Below are 23853 nucleotides of genomic sequence, written 5' to 3'. Positions count from 1 at the left end.
TAATAACCAGAATTTTCAAATTTTTCAATGGGGGTTATTCGTATGTTGACACATATCAAGCAATTATTATTTTAAATAAACGATACGAATGCAGTACTTCAAAAAATAGATCAAATCTTAAAATTAGAATCCCACTGTAGTATTTGGACGTTTGCAGTCGTGCCTTTAATTTATGATCATCTCATCTTTACTACAAAATAATAAGCGTTTATGGTACATAAATATTAGTGGTTACAAGAGCTAGCTAGAAAATGATGCAATATATAAAAATAAATGAATATCAATTCTAGAATTTAAATATACCTATTTTTTGGTGTGTAGTCTGAGTGAGAATTCGTTAATAAATCAATAGAGTATAGCTTGTTTATGAATATGCTGAACTCATTTCAGTTTACATTCAGATAAATTTAATTGTGTTGAATGAACTCAGCTCTAGGGGTTTGCATTTTTTTAAGAAAACAAAATGCCGAGCCTAAGGTAACGAAACCTGCAGTACCAAGATAACAATTTTACCAAAAATAAGAAGATTAAATATAACAATTTTTTAATAAATCACAAACTGTATTAATTTCATTAAGAAAAAGGGATGACAATCACAAACACTTCACTTAGTCACTACTTCCAGCTTTACAGACTGTATATTAAGTAATAAAAGTATACAGAAACTATGCAATAACGTGAACCGTCAAGCACAAATTAAGGTGATAATAATCACACAGCAAACCAGATAAAAGTATATATAGTACCTTGACACTGCAAAAGACTTCTACTTGATACTTGAAGAAACAAACACACACACACACACACAAACACATGTAGTAAACCACTTATCTCACCATCAGCACTTCACTTTAAAACCTGTGTCATTCTATGTGCATATATATCACCATGCTAGAAGTTTGGACTTGGTGTATAAATAGCAAGATTAGGCCACCCATTCGAAGTAGAGCCAGTCCAGCTCAAATCTACACCATTTTGAGCCTCAGTAAATCCCTCGGAGTCGATCTTCCCATTCCCAAACTCATCGACAACAGCAGCTGGATTAAGTCCGAAACCAATCCCAGAATTAATCTGACTCTCAACATACTGATCTCCCAACTGCAGAGTTCCATTTGGATTCAGACCCTCCAACATGTTCCCAAATTGCCCATTAGCATCCAAAAGTGACCCGAATTGATGCTGATCATTTATGTACCTTGTGACATTAGGATTATATAGTAACGAAGAAGCTGAAGAAGTAACTTCTTGTTTAGGATGATCAGAAGTTGATGATAATGATGATGCACGTTTTGATGACATGCGTTTCGTGTTCTTGCGACTACCACCACCCACTGGAATGTTGCGAAGAGTGCCGCCTTTAGTCCAATACCTTCTGCAATTCTTGCAATAATGGCGCGGCTGGGAAAGATTATAGTTATTGTAGTAACAAAATTTAGTGTTTGATGAGTCACATCTTGGGCATTTCAGGTGTTCATGATCAGGGATCTGAGGTTTCATTTGTGAATAATTTGATGGATCTTGCATGGCTAGTTGTATCTTTGAGAACTGCAAATCAATATCTTGCTTGCAGTTACAGATATTTAAGCCTGCAAATGGAGGAAGTAAGAAACTGAAACGTCAAAGATAATATGCGGATTTAGTGAACACTAGATAGCAAGAATTCATATGTTTCTGTGTATACACATTATACAAAGAGTACTTGTCTGTTATATATGACTTTTGATACTTAACAGTATAGTTTGAGTTCTTGATTGCTGAAAGAAGCATGCGTAGGCATGCTACTATAATTGGTCAATGCCTTTAAGCTAATTTGTTACCTGAAAAAGAGACAACATATGTCAACTGTCAGGGCAACCTTAAACTTTTTATTAATCTTAAACATGTGATTATGTCTTAGTGGGTAAGATAACAAGAAGTATAATTAATTTCTAAAATAAGTTTAGGGGTAAATCCAAAATATTAGCTAAAAGTGCTACTTAAACTTTGAGCAACATGATAGAATCTATTGGACTTACTCCAAAGAGGGAACTATAGTTTAACAAAATAAATACTCTCCCTTAGAATAAGAACTGTTTTGACTTTTATCACACATTTTAATGTGTTTAAAAAAGTATTTTGGCATAATATTTTTTAAAAAACTATAAACAAAAATATAAGTGTTAAATTTTAAATAAAAAATAATTAACAATACATATGTAAAAAAAAATTTGGACAACTAAATTATGTGTGAAAAAAATCAAAATGGCTCTGTGGGATAGAGGGACGTAACCTAAAATATATAATAAAAAAATAATAAGGGTACATAATTGGTTAAGAAAATAGTTATAAAATATCACAGTGTCAGAAATTTATTTACTAAATGAAAACGGATACTCGTGTATTGATACCAATATCATCAATTAAATTATTTCATACCGTCATATTAAAACATCCACGACATCATGTACCGTTTTTTTGAACCTCACGTAAGGCAAAACAAGCTTGAAAGAATAAGTGGTCAAACTAGTCCAACCGGCAAATCATTTCGCGCTTTTTAAAAAGAATTATACTTTGCATGTTTTTTATATAGATTAGTTAAACTTAGTTCGGATAGAATTTAGTAACATAATTTAATGTTATTTATTCAATTTATTAATAAAATAATTTTTCTTTTAAACTCTAAAATAAACTTTAAATACTAATAATAAAATTAAAGTAATTAAAATTTTAAAATATTATTAAAATAAAGAATCCCGTACTAAAATGCACCATATTATTCAAAAACATTAAATAAATTGAGATTTTGAATTTTGAGAATTAGTAAAATTTTGCGGATTTGAAAAATAGGGACTTGGATATGGATATGAAAATTGAGGTTTTGGATTTTGAGAATTTGAATTTTGTTGATTTGAAGGTGGAAGATTATTTGGATTTATCTTTTTTTTTGTAATTTTTTTTTGATGGAAATAAAAAGTGTGAATAAGAAGAGAGAATTGAGTATGTATATAGAAAAAATGTTACCGTTTTAAAATGTTTATGTTAAGATTATAATGTATATAAAAGCACACTGGCGTAGTGACAGAGTAGCAGCATTCATGTGGTTTACTAATTTACCAATTTTTTCATATTTTAAAACATAAAAATATTAAAGTGGGATGAGACCAAGACGCCTGCCCATTTTCTCCCTTATACTCCAACGACAAGTGACCCTCTCCACTTTGCATGTTAATACCACTTCACGTGGCTCGACACAGAAAACGAGTCTCCGTTATGGCTGCTCTTAGTCCTATCACGCTTATTTGTCTTCCTATTTTTTTGCGGAAAAAAATATATATTTCTTACCTGGTATACTGAGGCATGCAATTTACACAGGTAAAATGTGGGTGAAATAATCTATGCTATATCCAAATCTTATTTTTTTTGAGTGGGGGCGAAAATAGAGGAAAAGGTGTAGCCCAGTCCAGGGAATTGTAATCAAGTCATCCGGTGAGATGTGATGTATTAGTATGATTGGGAGTGACAAGTCCTGTCCAACGTAATCGACCTGTCTCATTTACCATCATTGTGTTTTTTACTCTCATAATTACTACTACTACTACATACAGGAATTCACTTTCCCATATTAATCGGCTTATGCCGCCTAAATTTCATATCATCGAATGCTCATCTTCTCTCTCTTTTCTTTTTCTCAAGAAATGCACATCTTTAGGCACACCGGTAAAATGTAAAACTCTCGTACATGCAACACAAAACTACTGTAATAAGGTGACTTGGATCTAGATTAACCAATTCCGATTGTGGTTGATAAACTCGCTTAACATGAATTGATTCTTCATGTGCTAATATCTACCGTTTTGATTAGTAATTTGCTTTCATTCCTCTCAACTGAATTAATGAAGATTTAAATCATTTTCATTCACATTTGCCCCACTTCTCATTTTCTTTTCTGGTCAACAATTCAAAATTCCCCGCCAAAAAATGTGAAAGCCCAAATGACCCTTTGGTGTCTTTGTTGAATCACATTTTTTTTGACATAGTTGAATCACCATATTGATTATCAAGGCTTTAAGTTTAGTCATTACTAGCTTAATTTTAGGATTATTGAGTAGAGGTCTTGTACATCCTCTAGCCTGCCACCTGCCAAGAGCCTACCAAGAGAGTTTTTTATGCATCTAAGATTTAAAGCATATATAATTATCTACACATAATAGGCTTTTTATATATTTCAACCGTATCCATAAATCTAGTAAAGGACATCGAAATTTAAAAATGACATTTACAGTGTAAAATTACAAAATTAAAATGTAAACCAAACATCTAATTTTCTTTTACAAAATATAAATATAAAATAATGATAATGAAAGGAAAAGAAAAATAACGACAAATCTATAACAAAAATGGGAAAAAAATCTATGAGATTTAACCGTATCAGAGTAACATGATAAACTAGATGCCCTGCAAGTTAGCAGCCAGATCTTCCCACAAGACTGCAATTATGTTCACCCCAAAAGTTACCAGTTACATCCTTAGTTTATGGATGTAGGAGAGCTACATGTCATTCTATTTCCTCAGTTCAACCCAAAATGATAAGGCGACTGCAAGGTATACATAAAATAACTATATAGGTACTGGAACTGGTGGCTGGAGGTAGACTGGAAGGATCGAGATGACTTTCAACACAGTTCCAAGGCCAGTCTAGTCTCTGGTCATTGACATTACAGGCACTTTCTATATATAATTTTAGGGTAGTTAATGCGCAAGGAGAATACTCAAAATGTGGGAAATAAGCTCTCCGTCAAAAAACCCAATAGTATTTACCCAAGGAATATAACTTTCTATCTGGACCCATATCTATGCATAATACATGTACAAACTGTTTGCAGCAGCACATGCAATTGAGTTTTCGCTTGGGTGCCATGCCAGATGAAGCAACTTGGTTGTGAAATCAAATGAATTTCCATTGGCATCAACTCCTGGGCTTTCAGCCCCTGTCATTAGAATATAAGGTTTTCGTAAAAACTGAGCCCGATAACATGGGGGAAACGAGAAAGAAGAAAAATTGAGAAATGCATTGACCTCGTCTAACAACACGAGTTATACTGCTTAAGGATCTAGAAGGCCTAGAGGGTGTCTGAACTTGTCGCCTGTGGAAATAAAAATCAAACATTTAGCATCAGTACTTAGACGAGCCCAAGTTTAATAAGATAAAACCATTGTAATTAAATATAAAGTATATGCAAACACATATATCAAATGCATAGTACAACTTTAATAGAACACCCTAAACAAGAGAAAAATAACGACTTCTTGTTTGGCTCTCCACAGTCCAAAAAGGAAACTGGTAAAGGACACAAATTGGTTCCCAAAATAGATCGAGTCTTAATTTGTCATAGCACAGCCAAATTAATAAGATGCACCCTCCTAGATTGAAATAATGACATAAATATAACCAATCCAAATCAGCCAATATAACGCCATGTCATTAATTTCACATCATTCGTGAACAAATTTTGGTACCCCCGGAACTACTAGTCCAAATAATAGTGTGACGCAAAGTCTAATTTGACCATTAAACATTTTCTTGTAAAAAGTGTAGGGAGAAAAGTCACATCCAGTTAAAGGAACCATTGGTATTTGGTGTTGTATTTGTCACATTACCTCATGGGATTTTTGCTTGCTTCCAAAGTTGTCGCTTCAGTACTACCATCAACAGCTCCAAACACCCGGAACAAATTACTGAAATAACATTAAATTATATCAGATAATATTATGATCGCAGCAATAAAATAACTAGAAATTAAGAGACGGACCTATAAGAACCAGTTGCTACCCGCTGACCATCTCCGCTTAAGCAACACTCGAATTTATCAAATATGGAATCATTTTCATAAAGATCACATAGCTGCACTTGATAAATGTAAGATATTATTGATTTAATCATAAAACAGAGCAGCAAGGTTTTTCTAATAGTGGTCCAGAAGAATTCACCTTTGGTCTCAAATACTCATGAACATGGAAGGTTGAAACTGGACCCGAATCCATATTGATATCCCACAACTACACCATGAAAAGACATTATGCCGTGAGAAACTAAAAAAGATTTTTTCTTTTGGGGGGGGGGGGTGGAGCAGGGGGAAAATGATGAGCATCTACCAGAAGCAACGGAATATACATTTAGACACATGCATCACATAGAAAAATGTTATCAGAAGTTTTTATGCTTATTAATAAAGTAGTTACCAAAATTTCAACCTCCTAAAAACCCCAAGAATACTACCAAAAGACAGCCTGTGCAACTTTGCCACCTGTTGTCCAATTATTGTTACATACCAAGCTGTAACTATTAATTATATACGCTTAAAAAGCTTGATGATGCTAATTTAAAATGGTTGAGCCGCTATTGTAACACTACTGGATGAGGTTCATCCAGTAGCACTGTAATGCAAAATGAACCTGAGGGGGGGGGGGAGCTTTTGACTAATAGACCTACATGATTCCTTCAATTTAGTGCTTGATTTTCTGAGGTTACTCCCTCCGTCCCAAATTTGTTGTCCATTATTACCATTTTCCTGTCCCAAAATTATTGTCCAATTTAACAAAATATGGTAAATAAAAGGTAAATAAGAGTTAAATAAAAAGGTAAAAACTGTTATCCTAGTTTTATATTATGGTAATTATCATTCTTTTTCATTTGATTGAATAAAAGGTGGATTTATATTGATGGACTACAAAAACGGGACAGAGGGAGTATATTTTACAATTTTCCGTTGGTTACTTTCTACTTCTCATGCATATCAAATATTCGAACTCTATAATAGATGCATGCATAACTGACTGAACCAGACATACTGCATATGGGTACTAAATACATCTTAATGTCCGACCATGTAAATAAACAGCATTCTTAAGCTCCACAAATAAATATATTACTAAAATAGGATAAATTCATCAAAACTCTTTCAACAAAGTCGATAACACACAATGTTTCAAACCTTGAGGGTCATATAATCACGACTTAATATATATCTGCCTTCTTTTCCAAATTTAATATCAGAAATAGAGGCAATTATCTCAGTGAAAAAAGATCTTGAACCAGGTGCTTCCTGTTCCTCAAATCTGTAAAAATTAAATCCCAAGAACATAAATAATGTAAATAAAAATATGTTGAAGACGGAGCACAAGTGAGGACTAAGACTTACAGTTTACAATGTGTGTCGCATAAAGCTGATTGTCGCAAATCAATAAGACGAATTGATCCTTTCGAGCTACTATATGCCAATGTGTTACAATGTGTAGGGTGAAACTCTGCCGAGGTAATTACCTCTGCGACCAGAAATATATACACATAATCACTTGACAGAATATGTGAGAAATCACAGAGCACAAAGGCCACATCATCCAACATTACAAGACAATGGGCATAGAGACTGTTATAACAGCTCTACCAAAACCTTGAGGTACTCGGAGTATATTTAGGCATAATACAACAAAATACAGATTGACAAAACAATTTGCCTTTATCAAGTGTTTGATGGGAACCTTGATGAATTTCATAGTTGGAGAACTGCTTGTCTGATGAGAGAAGCTAGGAACTTTATTTATTTAAAAAAAAAAATCATAGTATTACAAGCCATTGGGTTTTTGACAATCATACCGGTTAGATCCTCCATGTTAGCGGGTTTCACATCAACAATATTGAAACTCTGATTACTTATTTCCAAGTTCCATAAATTTATCCGCAAATCATCTGCCGAGACAAATGTTTCCCCATCACTGAAACGAAAGTAGCAGGAAAGTTAAGTCATACAAAAACCGAGTTACTATTAACATACATACTATATTATGATCTAAGAAAAATGAAGCGAAGTATATAACAATATATTTTCTATATGAATAAAACATGATTATACGAGGAAAATCATCAACCAGCATAACAAAATTCAGAGAGGAAGCCTGTATTCTGATTTAGGCTAATTTTTTCAATTGTGACTTGGTAATAACAATGCATACAATACATATCGTAAAATTTATCAAGTAAATAGTCAATAAATAATATAAGACAGAAATCTAGCAGGTAACTGAATTCCTTATTATGAAGGCAGGCAATACATTTTGGGAAGGGTATTTAAAAAAAACAGATCTCTCAGTAATCTTAATGATTGACTTTGCCTTCAATATAGATTAGTAATAAACCGCTTCTATTGAGCCTATTATAATAATAAGAGAATAGACAGCATCAACAGCAAATAAATAATATTAGCAGAACTAATTATAAACATCAGTGATACTTGAGAAATGAAATATTACTATCTATTCCCCTACGGACTTCAAATTTACTTTCTTTAATTTGGGAAGAGGGGATGTACTAAAATCTAAACCCTCAAATTCCTTCACTACACACAATTTAAGCCATAATCAAATTTAAACAAACTTATAGGCTCCCCACATGCTAATTTTCAGTGTCTGGGAGAAAATCACATAGCACAGATGGATATGCTTTACAAATTCAATCAAATGCAATAAAACAGAACCTAAAATGGGCAGTTAACTTTAAATACATATTAGATAGGGACTAATCTTGTGTTCTATATATTTCAGACTATCTGTTCATGCAAACAGGTATTTTCCCTTGAACAAATATTATTAACTCTTCACACTTAATTCTATCATCAAGTATGGAAGGGAATAACTTAACACTAGATTCCTCATGGAAGAAGGGAGGAGTAATTAGGAAATGCATGATAGCTCATCAAGCCACTGAAACTCAAAATCAGCATGGCAGCAAAGATTATATCACACAAGTTACTACACCTGTTATTTGAAATTGAGTTTATATGATAGTCATGTGCATGGGCATATACTCTTCTACAACGTGCCGTAAGGCTGGTCTCATTGCTGGTCACCTACAAAATGTAGTTGAAATGTGTTAGACAAGTAAATCCAGGTAGATGTATATATTGAATTCCAAACAAAAAATAGCATCCATTTTTATGGGGAAAATGAAGACAATCACCAACACACGTCCACATATATTTATCATAGAAAGTGCCAGGGCCCAATCACTTTGATGTACCCAACCCCCCCCCCCCTCCAGGGGAAAAACTATTTCAAAAAAGTATTTTTTTAAAATAACCTCTGAACAGACTACCCCGTTAACATTTACGTTTTTCCCCACTCCATCTGCTGCTAGAAACATGTACGTAGTGAAAAATATAACTAGGAGCAAAAGAGGGAAAAATTGGATCTGCTTATATGCATAAATCTAATTGCAGGACGACACAGCAAGACAAAGCTAACTAGGTACAAGAGTGCATCCACCAAAAAATTCATCTAGATAATCTAGATCTCCTACACAATGATAGATGCCAGTCCTCCTACATAACATTAATTATACTTAGTACTACTAATGTACTATCATTACTTTCGTCAACATATATTACTGCATAAATATTAGATACATAAGTTGAGTACAGCTACCACGGGTAAACGTAGTGATGAAATTCCCCCAGGCGGGAATAAGAAGTCATTGCTCGGTTTAGAGAAAGATGTATCCGTACATCCACCATTTGTAAGATACGAGCTTTGGCTGGAAGAAATACTCAAATTAGCAATATTGTCGTTCCCAGTACCTTTAGCAAGGTCCATGTTCATCTGTGAAATCTTTTTGACCTTTTTCTCTTGAACCTGTTAGACGAAAATGGAACACAAGTATGACTGTTACAGCACATCACTATTAAAAAAAAATCTGAGCCACAAATATTATAATAATTAGATGTAACCTATAATAAGCATCAAAGTGTGTCTATCCTTGCAAAGATATACTTCCTAGTAGGTTTCTTGGTCCATGTTCTTAGTCCTTAATAGAACACTCTACATGCAAAAGGTACAAATCAAATCTGCATTCACTCCAAGGTACAAAAGGGCCTTTGTACTCATTCATGCGTTCCAACAGATTTCTACAGCTGTAAAGACTATAACCATGGTTATCACGGCGCCGAGTCGAGCCTCGGCGTCCGAGTACCTTCGAGAAGACTAGTCGACGAGTCGCCCGACTAGTCGTAAAAAGTCGACAAAGTGTTCATTATACATGTACAAGATTTAATATATAATATAACAAAACATGTCAGTTTCATAATTTAAATCAAAAGTACTAGAATAATAAGTTCAAAATAAGTGTAGATACCACATAATAACATCAATATTCAAAATATCAAACACATCCAAGCAAATAAAAACATAAATATGATGAATATCAAGCAAAGTCATCTATCCTAATATTAGTTACATCCATATTTTCTTGTGTACTGTCATTTGGTTTATGGTACACCACAATTATGGCTATGAAGTCTCTAAGTCGGGCCTCGAGACTCTCAAGTGACCTTCGCTTCGACTAGTCAACAACAAGTCGGGCTTCGAGACTATCGGCGCCCGAGTACCTTCGCGTCGACTAGTCAGCGACTACTCGTCTTCATGATAACAATGACTACAACCACTGTGACCTATCAGACCATTATATCCGATCTGAATACGTCAAGGGGATAATTTTCTACGTCCAATTAGACTCTAAACTGTATTTTATTTTTGAAGATCGGGACAATGAGAATGAATTATTAAATTAAATATAAGAAAACATATTGTTCTAATAGATTACATGAGGTTATACTTCTGTCTGAAATTTCAGGTCTTTTGCAATCCTTAACAGATTATCATGACTTTCATCAAGATAGATGTTTCTAACAACTTTTTCTAGTCTGATACTCGTTTTTTATAAGTACAGTTTGTTCCGTAGACATTTCAATGAGGTAGATATACTATGACTACTATCGTTTGTCAACAGTTAACACCGTGTTAATGAACAAATTTATAGAATGATTACCATAAATGTTTATTTTAAAACTTCTAGTTGGTATATAAAACTTGTGTGAACAAGTAAACAGATAGCGAACTTATACTGACTCACCTAGTGCCTTTAAAGCAAAAAAAAGATATCTAAGAAGCATATTGATACGTCTGATTGCACCAACTACCTTCCAATGATTTTCAAATGTAGAAATGTATATTAATTTGACACTTATAATTACAAAAATGAGGATTAAAAGTAACACATGAACTGATGGCTTCTAGTTCCGCCTAAACCACTATCCTCTGCTTAGGTAAAGGGTGACGGATCAATTCATGCCCAAAATTTTCTGTGGCTTTTATTGAAGGCTCCGCTCAGTTGGGTCAAGCAACTAGGGTAACCCCTTCCCACTAAACACAAAAAATGGAATTGATCCAGTAATCTAAAATTGGCACAAAAATATTTTGCAAGACGTGCATATAGAAAGCATATTCTCCCACACAGTTTAAGTACCACTCTAAATTCTCAATTGCATATAGAAAGCATATTCTCCCACACAGTTTAAGTACCACGCTTAATTCTCAACTCTACTTATAGTAGTTTCTGAAGGGGTTGCATTGAGTTGAAAAATTGATGCATAAACAACTAGGTTTGACTGAGAGATATCACTATAAAGCTCGCTATATCAAAGTGGAGTCTTATGAGATTACAAAAAGAACAAAAATTACAATTTGCACACAGGAGTATTACTATTAATAAGGGGCCAAGGGCTGTAGTCAAAATATTTATAGCTCTAACGATGCGTGTTGCTTAAAAGAAATATGAAATTGTCTGTATGTTTGAATGCTGAAAGATATTAGATCATCTACCTTCCAGAATTTAATAGTCTTGTCATTCGTAGACAAAAGAAATAAAGCACCATTGGCTGTTTGGCACCATCTGATTTTGTTGATTTTCTCCTCAATCTCTAAACTCTTGAGATAGTCAAACTGAAAGAAAGACACAAAACGGTGAATTAAAAAAAAATCGGTTTAAATTATTAATCGTTGACTAACCTGAAGTTACTATAAGAAAGCAAGATTAAAACATCAACTAAGTTTACTTCTTTAACTCTTCAGATAGTTAAACTGGAATTAGTCCAGATTATTGATCGTTGACTAAATAGAAGTTACTATAGAAAAGCAAGATTAAAACATTAAAAAGATTTACTTTTGTTTTGGGTTTAAGAATATGAACTTGGGTAATTATATGGTACGGTACCGTACAGTTGACTTCATATTAGTTTGCCTTCTAAAGAATAAGTGACATACCTCAGGTTCATGGCTCTGAAACTCAGTCTTGTAGCGGAACTCTGGATGCCTACTGACGGGATAATCTATTCTCTCCAAATCCTTTCTGCTACCACCCTGCTACACACATTCAAAAAAAAGTTCACAACTTAAAATACAAATTAAGAAAGGCAAAGAATATAAGGTTTTGCATATATTTTCAGAATCAATGATCAAATATACAGCAAATAACCTCTTTTGCGTCGGTCCTTTCAAATAACACTACTCTACCCCCACGATCACCAGTAGCAAGATGATCACCAGATTTATCGAACTCAATAGCTGATATTATATCAACTGCAAAGTTGATACAATCAAAGTAGTTAACCTTATTTTTCAAGTAGCACTTGGAAAAACAGCTGGATCAAGTAAATGTCCAATAGTGCATTTAACATTATCCAAGAAATACATTTAGAATCTACCACACATTTCATCATTTTAGCACATAAATAGTTGTAAACGCAGTCTGAAGAAGGCAAAGTATGAGGTTGATTTACAACACTACGACCTCTTCGCTTTCAAGAAAGGGAAATAAAAAATACTTTTAAATTCTAAATTTAACAAAGACCATATAAAAATATTAACAAGGTAAGAGGAGAAATATAAAAGAATTGCAACTTGCAAGAGCTACTTTCAAAAGGATATAAATGTATTTAGAGAATGACTATAATACTTGAGAGGTCATAAGATTCCCTACAATGATGACTACAGAGCAGTCTTCTAAAAAGCGGGAATCGGAATTGTTCGGTGCAGGGATCTTTCAGTGATTAATCGGATAATCGGTGATTAATCGGATTGATTAATCGGGGCATTAATCGGAAGAAATTTATTTAATAAATAATAAAAAATAATTCTATTTAAATGTCATTAACCTTCCATAAGATTTACAAAAATAAAACCACATATTATTAATTCAGTATTGATGATTTAATAGTAAGATTTATAAAAAAACTACTATCACGAGTCCATAATTTATTTAAGTAATTTATACTAATTAATTACTACCGACTACTCACTAATATTACTTGATAATTAGAAATTACTACGTACAAATTCAAATCGTATAAGAATATACAATTGTTTCTGTGTGTAAAAGAGTCAATATGTTAATATATTATTATTAATATTAATTATTAAATGTTAAATGTTAATATTTATTTAAAAAAAAACTTTATTTAAAAAAAATTATTAATTTCAAACTTTGACCGATTCGGCCGATTTTTTACCCGATTCGGCCGATTTTTTCCGAACTGCCCGACTTTTGACCGATTTTTCAAAAAACCGTACTTTGACCCGATTAACGATTAATCGAGACGGGACCCGTCCGAACTCCGATTAATCGGTTAATCGGCCGATTTTTAGAACACTGCTACAGAGTACAGACTGACCAAAATTCAGCAGTAAAGTTTAGCAAGCCTGTATCCAAGTCTTTGACATCTCGTATCAAAAATCAATAATACTCAAACAAAGCACATGAGGAAATATAACCAAGTCAAGCACACCATCTTTTCACCAGACTTTATAACTCTGATCTAGGTGAAATATAAAACGCCAGTTTCTTTTTTCTTTCTTTTTTGCGAACTTATGTCAGTCTTTCTTCCATCTAATGGAACCATTCTCAAGGGACACAATATTTGAGCATAAGAACAAAGAAAGAGTTCTAAATCTAAAAAATACTCAACAGATGTGAACTGAAGGGCATCTGACAATAATTAATCAAAACAAGCAAAAGCTGGTTGATAAAAGATTGACGAAACTCCAAGCAAACCACCATGACATCATCAGAAACTTGACATACTAACATAACAGAGTTATGTGAACTCGTGCCTCTGGCTGTCATTTATGTTGTCCCCAATCACCATAAAATGTAATGTCAACTCCAGGCAATGGCAATCCTAATGCTATGAGAATATCCTACCCATCATATTGTCTACATCATCTACATTACTTGGGCAGATATTACTCATGGGTATAGTAGTAGACCAAGTAGGAAGCAAAATTGAACTTTTTTATATGTACTCCCCCTCCCCCCTCTTAAATTTGACCATTGACATTATTTACATGAAAACTTGACCTACTCCAAGTTTGATGTAAGAGTAATAACAAGGTTCACTGTTCAGGGGCATTACACTCTTTTGGTGTAAAAGTCACACCAAACTAGTATAAAATTAAGAATATTTTCAAAATCTCACCCTACCATTTTACACCAAAAGGAATTTTAATACATATTAAATGGAATATAGATTTGGGATAAAGTAACAAACCTGTTTTAAAAAATATATATTTATTTATATAATGAGAACAAGTGTATAACTAGAATTTTGAGATCTACAAGTTAAGCCAAATTATAGTGTTACTTATAATTTTGCACTAAAATTGTGCAACTTTTAAGTTGGGTTGGAGCTCACTTTAACACCAAAATAGCGTAGAAACACAAATTTGAAGTTAGAGCAACTCCAACCCAACACTACAACACCAAAATAGTGTAAGTTTTAGTGTAAAATCAACTCCAACCCGATACTATAACGATTTTAAAATTGAACAAAATGAAAAGTACATTTGCTGTAAATTTTACACCAAATTGGCGTTTTTCATAATTCCTACTATCACATTATTAAATACAAGGAAGACCAACTTACGAATGTCATCAACATTAGTATTTAAAGCCCTCATGGTATAATATTGAAGATGTCAATTAACCATACCAAGTTTAACACACATAAGCGACTAGAACTTTTCTAATATGCTTGGTATAACTCTTCAAGGAAAAACAACAAAAATGGAAACCACATCAAGACAACAACGAACCTTGTACAAGAGAGTGATACAAAGTAGCTTTGCAAATCTGGCTTAGCGTTCAAAATGACACAGAATAACACAAAGTGGTAACTTTGATAAGTAACTTATCTTCATGGTTTTCACGTCGCTAAGTCGTGTTAAGTCGACGGAGGTTCTGCTTGTTAACTAGTCAAAATTATTAATTAATACTCCGCTGTTTCAAAATGGTAGTCCCCTTTAGGAAAAAATATTGTTTCACATTAGTTGTCCATGTTCAACTTTTGACAGAATCTTTTAAATATGTTTCCAAGAATACCCTTTAATTTGTATTTCCAAGATTACCTCTACTAGATTTACAACCCGTGCGATACATGGGTCTTCATTAATATTTTTACATTATTTTAAATTATAATAAATTTCATTTTGGATCATTACCTTATTTGTATATTTATAAATAATAATATAAATATTTGTTGTTGGCGGGATTCGAACCTGAATCTTGGGGGTAGTGTATAAATAATAATATAAATATTTGCTATTGGTGGGATTCGAACTTGGCAGCTTTAGTATTGTATAAATAATAATATAAATATTTGATGTTGGCAAGGTTCGAACCTGGGAGCTTGAGTAGTTTATATTCTTTTAGTATTTGAATCTAACGATTCAAATTACTTGATTAAAAAGATCTGGCGGTCATAAATGGGAATAACCAAACCAACCAAAAAAAGGGCATACCAAATTATACCCCATTCCGGTTATTATAGTATAAAATAAAATATAGATTCCATTTACTATTATTCAATCAATTCAAATGGATCTACCCTGTCAATCGTATTACTTCCTCCGTATCAAGTTAGTTATCCACTTTCATGCTCACTACTTTCTCGCAGAAATCCGGCATTCCTGGATGTATATAAATTACAAAATAGATACACTAATTACAAATCTCTTTTTTTCCTTTTTATACATGCATATATATATCGATTATACACTCACATACAACAGTTTTTATCAATCCTTACATAAATAAATATATACACACGTATACCAGCATCAATTCAACAGAGAATAGAAGTGAGAACTGAAAAGGAAAAACATGAGATTCTATATATACATAATATTTTTATTCAATTTGAACAGGATTTTAGCACCAGCTCGTTGATGAATTCTCAACAATGCTCAAGTCGACCCTTCGTGATGCAGGACAATAATTGAAAACATAGTTTAAAGCAATAATAATCAATGAATTATACGCCAAAAATAAAATCAATATTATTCCCAAGAAAGTGTATAATCAAAGCTTAGTAATAATGTAGGGATTACAATGCTTATATAGGGAATAGAAACCCTAATATAATCTAATGGACTAAGACCCACAAACAATTAGGCTTTATTATAAATAAACTACTTAATTAATAAACTTCTAACCCCCACATATAAAAACGTATAGATAAATATATTATTTATCTCTACACTAAAAGACATATGAACTAATTAATAAAAAATAGATTATTTCTTTATTTTCATTCCTCATCACTTTGAAAACGACAAGTCAACTAGTCGAGAGCCATGAAAATAATGCTCGCCTCTTACCGGTGATGGTCTGTAATAAAGTGTTTTTTCACATCACCTTATCACTCGAAAATCGAGACATATAAATGTTCAAAGAAACATATATTAGTACAGGAACCCTAAAAACATGACACGGAAGGATTCACAGTGCTCAGACACAAAGATAAATAATTAGATTTGCATCTTGCTATTATTTTCGTTTCATCCTTTTCAGGAGGAACATGGAAACTTGGAAGGTAAAGGTATAATGAGTAAACCCATGTGACATGTCCCGATGCCCTAAATGACGCAGCACAACATAAAATACTTCAACAAATATCAAGCAACATGACTTGTATGGTTCACCATCCTGTTACTAGGGAACGCCATAGAAGATTTACACCTGTATATTAAACAGTCTACCTATTCAGCCACAAGTAATCAAACTGACGCGCCATTATAAGCTGTAAAGAACTTCATGTAGGACACACTAGGCACAGAAATGTGTAGCCCCGAGATCAGAAATGAAATGAAAAAACACACAAATGTTACTAAAACTACTACTAATACACATAAGGAAACAATAACGAAACAATTCTACGAACAGCATAAATTACAATTTGCCTTCAATTACTACTAAAAAGCATACATGTCCAACAATCAAACCATATAACACTTAATTACACAAATCGATAACAACTTCTCGATCAACAATCGGAAAACAAATCATTAATACTTAACCAAACCCTAACTACACAAAACAATTAAGGATCCAATACGAGTAAGCAGCGTTTCATACCTTCCTGAACTTCTTCACCGGCGGTACGTTCTCCGAACACCTGAGAAAATTTCCACTCTAGCGGTGGTAGTGAACCCGCCGGAGCTGCCGTGACCTCTCCAACACCACCGTTCATTTCTATCCTATAAACACTGTGTGTTGTGTGTGTGTTGTAATCAAACAGCGATTCAATGGATAGATACAAATCAAGATAGAGATGAATTTAGCGATCGGATATGATCGCAGCTTATAGAATTAAATGATTAAGTAATGCATCAAGAGTAATTGTATATTGTTGGTTCAAGATTCAATCAATTTACAAGACTCCAATACCAACAAGAGGACAACAAAGATGAACAGAGATTGTGATTTTCTACGGTATTCGAGGGTACTTTTGTCATTTTACCGAGTGAACCGTTCTGGAAGATGGAATACACTGTCTCGGCTTTATCAAATCATGCATTAGTCATTTTTTCTCTTATAAGTTCACCTTCAATATTTTTAGATTAATTTGCACTTTACATCCATGATTTTGGCTGAATCTCATTTTGATAAGAGAATATTGGGGCATTTCAGTTTGCACCCTAAATTTAGGAAACGCTTACATTTGACATCCTTTTGACAGATTAAGCATTAAATCAAACGTTAACGTTATCTGGCCGGGACGTTATAGGTAATTCACCCATATACATCAAAAGGGCGCTAAAATAACATATGCGTCGTCGCCCCCAATTTTACAGACCCTAAAAACACAAAAACCCTAATTGTTTTAAGTTCTTGATTAAATACTAAAATCTGTGATCGAAGATGAGGGGTCATTTAAGGGATGTTGTTACAGCAGGTGAAAGGGACCAAATACCGCCATATCCAGGTTCTATATTATACATATCTATTAGTATGTGTTTGATACATGTGTTTTATTTATTTGATACTACCGCCGGTGATGAGTTTAATAGATGAGGAATATGTTTAAGGTTATTGTTGCATGCATGTTACTTGGTTTATTTGTTTATGTGATTTTGATACATGTATATGAATAATACTATAGTAAAATATGGTTGTGGTCCCCTGATTGTCACCTTCTAAAATTGTTTATTGGTATTATAGCAAGTATATTGATTGCTATCTCAAATTTGTCTATTATACAGATGATTCTCCATATTTCAGTCTTAAAATCTATCATGGTGGTTCTCTAAATGAAACCAGTACAGAGTATGTAGGAGGTGTGGTGAGTTATTTTGATATGTGTAGTCAGAGTGAGCTTAATATGTTTGAGTTGGAAGCAATATAATCAGAAATATGGATACAAAAAGGGACATTTGATTTGTATATGCATATACCATATTCTGAATTGCCTGATGCTTTACTTCCAATTAGAGTAGATGGTGATGTTGATATGATGCTAGAGCTTGTTGCATATAGTAGATTGCAAGTTATTTACTGTTACCCTGGTGGTTATGGTGGTGATATTGACTACAATGATTTGTCCTTCACTCAAATGTTATTGGATGAGAAAGAAGTTAGGATTGATGACATAAGGGAAGAAATTGGGGAGAGGACGATTCTTGGTAATGATAGTGAGGGGGAAAAGGAGGATGATGTGGATGAAGCTAGCTTCCATGGAGATAGCTCTAATTTAGACTCAAGTGAGAATGGGGTGACTGCACCACCTAGAAGAGTTAAAAGAATTCTACCTCCCAACCCTCCCTACAGAACTAGGAGAAGAGGGAGATATTCTATGCTAAGAGTAAGAATGTCAATGAGCTTAATTTCATATTATTCTGAACTTTCTATATTGTGTGGTTAATATTTTGTATTTGCAGGGTTTGTTCAAAAACACTGAAGAAACTCCTGTTATCTTGGACGGAGATGACAATGAAGCTCCTCTTCCCTCTCAAACTGATATATCAGTAGGAAATGATTATGCAGATGATGAAATAGAGGGTGAAGATGTTGATCATGATGACATAAATGATGATAATGAAGTGCCTTATATGCTTAAATGTTAGATATATTTGATAATGTCATGGCTAATATGTTTTATGTTTAGCTTTCAGATCTTACGTGAACAGGATAAATCAGTACTTAACTGTTGATCAGTACTTATACTGGAAGTCAGGACTTAAGGATATCAGTACTTATATTATCAGGAGATAATCATCAGAAGATAGATATCAGAACTTAAGTGCTGAAGGACAATCAGATAAGGACAGTAGCTGATTAAAGGAAAGAAGATCGAGATAAACATAAGAAGAGATATGCATGAAGAAGGAATTCCGTGAAGAATGGAATACTTGGAAGAAAAGATATCTGATTGATATATTTTAGGAAGCAGAATTATATTCCATATCAATTAGCGATTGTCTTGTAACTGTGTAGTATATAAACATAGACATAGGGTTTACACTATAAGTGTTATCATTATTAGAAAAGATTATTCATTGTAACCCTAGCAGCTCTCGTGATATTTGTTCATCACTGAGAGGTAACATTTCCATATTGTAACAGAGTTTATTGTTTCAATAAAGTTTGTTTTCTGTTACTTAAGATCTTAAAGTTCGATTTGAGTGTACTATACACTGTATTCACCCCCTCTACAGTGTGTGTGTGACCTAACAATTGGTATCAGAGCTTATCTGTTAACTTACATACAGTTAAAGATCCAAACACAATCATGTCGGACACAGAAACTCCAACTAAGCCTACCACAACTGAGGAACCACCAAAGGCACAAATTCAGAGTCGGTATGAGACCATCAGAGTCCCCATACTGAGACCATCTGAATATCCCATATGGAAGGTAAGGATGACCATGTTCCTGGAAGCAACAGATCCAGAATACCTGGATAGAATCAAGGAAGGTCCTCACAAACCAACCAAACTCGCTGTTGCAGTTGCAGGTGAAGCAGCAATGACCGTACCAAAGGAGAAGAGTGATTATACTACTGAGGACATAGCATCAATTGCTAAGGATGCTAAGGTACGACACTTACTGCATAGTGCCATTGATAATGTAATGTCAAATAGGGTAATCAACTGCAAGACTGCTAAGGAGATATGGGATGCTCTGGAAACAAGGTGTCAGGGAACTGACACAATTAAGAAGAACAGGAAGACAATACTCACTCAAGAGTATAAACACTTTGACTCAAAGACTAATGAGTCATTGAATGATTTATATGATAGATTTGTCAAACTTTTGAATGATTTGTCATTGGTTGATAAAGAGTATGACCTTGAAGATTCAAACCTTAAGTTCCTGTTAGCTCTTCCTGAATGCTGGGATTTGAAGGCAACGATAATAAGAGACAACTACAATCTTGATGAAACAACTCTTGACGAAATCTATGGAATGCTCAAGACTCATGAGCTGGAGATGGAACAAAGAAGTAAGAGGAAAGGAGGAAAGTCAAGGACAGTTGCTCTTAAGGCTGAAGAAGAATTCCCCAAAGCAGCTTCCTCAAAGAAAGACAAGGGTAAAGCTCTTTTCATAAAGTCTGATACTGAGTCATCAAGTTCTGAGAGTGATGATGACTCAGATTCTGAAAGCTTGCCTGAGACTGATGTTGATGAGGAGATGATGAAGCTGTGTGCTCTTATGGTGAAAGGAATCACCAAGATTGCATACAGGAAGTTCAGGAAGGGAAATAAGTTTTCCAGGAAAAGCATAAGTTCTGATAAGAAGAATTTCAGAAGATCTGAAGGCAGAGGAGGAAAGTCTGACAGAGGAGATTACACCAATGTTAAATGCTATAACTGTGGTGAGAAAGGCCACATATCTCCTGACTGCAAGAAGGTAAAGGGTGACAGAGGCAAGGCTCTTGTCACAAAGCAGAAAAGCTGGACAGACACTTCAGACTCTGAAAGTGAGGAGAACTATGCATTGATGGCAAATGCTGATAAAGAAAGTGCTGAGAGCAGTTCTGAAGCTGCTGAAACAAAGGTACCTCAGACTACTTATGCTTTTCATACTGATGATATTAATGAGTTGAGAAGATATCTTAAAACCATGTTTGTTAGTTATAGAGATCAAACCTTAACATGTGAAAGATTAACTTCTGAAAATCTTGCTTTTAAGAAAAGAAATGATTTCTTAGAAAAAGAGTTAGTTATATTCCATCAAACTCAGAAGGATAGAGATGATGCTTTTTATGTTAGGGATGAAGTGCTAAAAATGAATGAATCTCTAAAAACTGAGTTAGAAAAAGAAAGAGAGATAATCAGGACGTGGACTAACTCTGGCAGAACAACTCAAAATTTGCTAAGTAGTGAAAATTGGAAAGAGGGCTTAGGTTATGGAGAGAATAAGAATGATAAAGGAACTGAAGAAATTAAGCCTGTTGTTAAGCAAAAGCCAAAGTTAAAACATGTTAAGTTTGTAACTGTAAAGTCTGATAATGAGAAATCAGAAGTTAAAGAGGAATTAACTTCTGACAAACTAAAACAGGAAAAGACAGCTGAAGTAAACATAGGCTTAATGACAAAGAAGCAGCTTAAGCATAAGCTGAAAGATATCAAGAATGCAAACAAGGTAAAATCACCTAGGAAAAATAGGAATGGAAAGGAAGGTGTGAATAAAAGCAATGATTATAAACCTGTTCCTGATGCTCCTAGGAAAACATGTCATAACTGTGGAAGTTCTAACCATCTGGCTTCTTTTTGCAGGAAGAATAAGAATATTAACTCCTTACCTTCAAAATCAGGAGTTAAGAGTCAGTCTGTTAGATACAAACCACAAAATCCTTGTTTTCATTGTGGTAGTTTATGGCATTCCATTTATACTTGTAAGAAATATCATAGTTTGTACTATGATTATTATCAAATAAAACCTTCTTTAAAGAAAGTTTCCATTGTTCCTTCTAGTATAAATTCTGATTCAAAGTCTGATAGTGTAAATTCTGTTAAGAAAAATGTTAACATAAACTCTGATGCTAAATCCGCTGCAAATGTTAACAAACTTAATAAGGCCAAAGGATCCAAGCAAGTCTAGGTCCTTAAAACTAATAATTAGTGGTCTTTGTGATTGCAGGGCAACAGGAAAAATATTCTAGTTCTGGACAGTGGATGTTCAGGACATATGACTGGAAATAAGGCCCTGCTATCAGACTTTATGGAGAAAGCTGGCCCAAGTGTTTCTTATGGAGATGGCAACATTGGAAAAACATTGGGATATGGCAATATCAATCTTGGAAATGTCATAATTAAACAAGTAGCTCTGGTCTCAGGACTTAAACACAACCTACTGAGTATAAGTCAAATCTGTGACAGAGGTTATCATGTTGATTTCTTTGAAGAACACTGTGAAATTGTGAGTAAATCTAAAGGCAAAGTTGTTCTGAAAGGATACAGACGTGGTAACATTTATGAAGCTAAGCTTTCAACAAGTACTGATGGCTCTGCAATCTGTCTGTTAAGTAGAGCATCAATTGAAGAAAGCTGGAATTGGCATAAGAAACTCTCTCATTTAAATTTCAACAATATAAATGAACTGGTCAAGAAAGATCTTGTGAGAGGATTGCCAAACACAGTATTTGCTCCTGATGGTCTTTGTGATTCATATCAGAAAGCCAAACAAAGAAAATCTTCATTCAAGAGCAAGACTGATTCATCAATTCTTGAGCCTTATCATCTTATACATGTTGATCTATTTGGTCCAGTAAATGTCATGTCTATTGCAAAGAAGAAGTATGCGTTGGTCATAGTGGATGAGTTCACCAGATACACATGGGTGTATTTCTTGCACACAAAAAGTGAAACTGCATCTATCTTGATTGATCATGTCAAACAGCTGGATACAATGGTCAAAGATTCTGTGAAAATTTTAAGGAGTGATAATGGCACTGAGTTCAAGAATTTGATAATGGAAGAGTTCTGCAAAAGCCATGGAATAAAGCAGGAATTTTCTGCTTCTGGAACTCCACAGCAAAATGGAGTTTTTGAAAGGAAGAATAGAACTCTCGTTGAAGCTGCACGTACAATGCTTGAAGAAGCAAAGCTTCCAACCTATTTCTGGGCTGAAGCTGTGCAGACTGCTTGTTTTACTCAAAATGAAACACTCATTAACAAGCATGGAAAAACACCATATGAGATGGTGAAGAAAAAGAAGCCAAATCTGAAATATTTTCATGTATTTGGATGCAAGTGTTTTGTTCTCAAGACTCATCCTGAACAGCTATCAAAGTTTGATCTAAAAGCTGATGAAGGAATCTTTGTTGGATATCCACTTTCCACAAAAGCCTTCAGAGTCTATAATTTGAGAACAAAAGTGGTCATGGAATCTATCAATGTCTCTTTTGATGACAAGAAGATCACTGGCCTTAAAGATTTCATTGACCATGATCTTGACCATGATCAGCTGAGATTTGAAAATGAAGACTCATATTCTGATACTGAAAATCCTGACAGTCTAAGTCCTGATACTGCAAACTCTGATGGATTAAACTCTGATGTTATTGAAACTGTGGTGACTACGTTAAAGGAAGATGCACCTATGCAGGGGGAACATACTCAAGATCCTACCACATCTCAAGAAACATCCGAACATGCATCTGGCTCTTCAAGTTCTGATTCGTCAAGTTCTGATAAGCCAAGTTCTGATA

General features: G+C 34.0%; 2 protein-coding genes across 3 annotated transcripts; both read right to left on the bottom strand.

Annotated features, from left to right (window-relative positions):
* Positions 1-891: 891 nt before the first annotated feature.
* On the bottom strand, positions 892-1524 carry LOC141665215 (dof zinc finger protein DOF1.7-like). Its single transcript, XM_074471195.1, has one exon. The coding sequence runs from the start codon at positions 1522-1524 to the stop codon at positions 892-894; it is 633 nt and encodes a 210-aa protein (XP_074327296.1).
* A 2697-nt stretch (positions 1525-4221) lies between these two features.
* On the bottom strand, positions 4222-17660 carry LOC141666107 (serine/threonine protein phosphatase 2A 55 kDa regulatory subunit B beta isoform-like). Of its 2 annotated transcripts, none has more exons than XM_074472106.1 (14): positions 17276-17660; positions 12341-12444; positions 12130-12228; positions 11689-11808; positions 9457-9663; positions 8791-8882; positions 7634-7752; positions 7179-7302; positions 6972-7095; positions 5968-6036; positions 5790-5881; positions 5638-5715; positions 5056-5123; positions 4222-4967 (listed from the first exon to the last, which is right to left on the bottom strand). In XM_074472106.1, the coding sequence occupies exons 1-14, from the start codon at positions 17388-17390 to the stop codon at positions 4831-4833; spliced, it is 1548 nt and encodes a 515-aa protein (XP_074328207.1). In that variant the 5' UTR covers positions 17391-17660; the 3' UTR covers positions 4222-4830. The 2 variants fall into 2 exon arrangements, with proteins under 2 accessions (XP_074328207.1, XP_074328208.1); XM_074472107.1 differs by having other exon boundaries at positions 12130-12225; positions 17276-17656.
* Between the last annotated feature and the right edge of the window lie 6193 nt (positions 17661-23853).

Source organism: Apium graveolens, chromosome 6 (assembly GCF_009905375.1).
Source record: "Apium graveolens cultivar Ventura chromosome 6, ASM990537v1, whole genome shotgun sequence".
Classification (NCBI taxonomy): Eukaryota; Viridiplantae; Streptophyta; class Magnoliopsida; order Apiales; family Apiaceae; genus Apium; species Apium graveolens.
The sequence above is the reverse complement of the archived record's forward strand: the minus strand, read 5'-3'. Positions and strand labels throughout refer to the sequence as shown.

Coding starts and splice junctions, on each gene's coding strand:
- LOC141666107 (XM_074472106.1), bottom strand. CDS start 17,390: ATGAACGGTGGTGTTGGAGAGGTCACGGCAGCTCCGGCGGGTTCACTA. Junction 8,883..9,456: donor CATCACTACGTTTACCCGTG/GTAGCTGTACTC, acceptor TACATTTTGTAG/GTGACCAGCAATGAGACCAG. Junction 5,716..5,789: donor GTAGCAACTGGTTCTTATAG/GTCCGTCTCTTA, acceptor ATGTTATTTCAG/TAATTTGTTCCGGGTGTTTG.
- LOC141665215 (XM_074471195.1), bottom strand. CDS start 1,524: ATGCAAGATCCATCAAATTATTCACAAATGAAACCTCAGATCCCTGAT.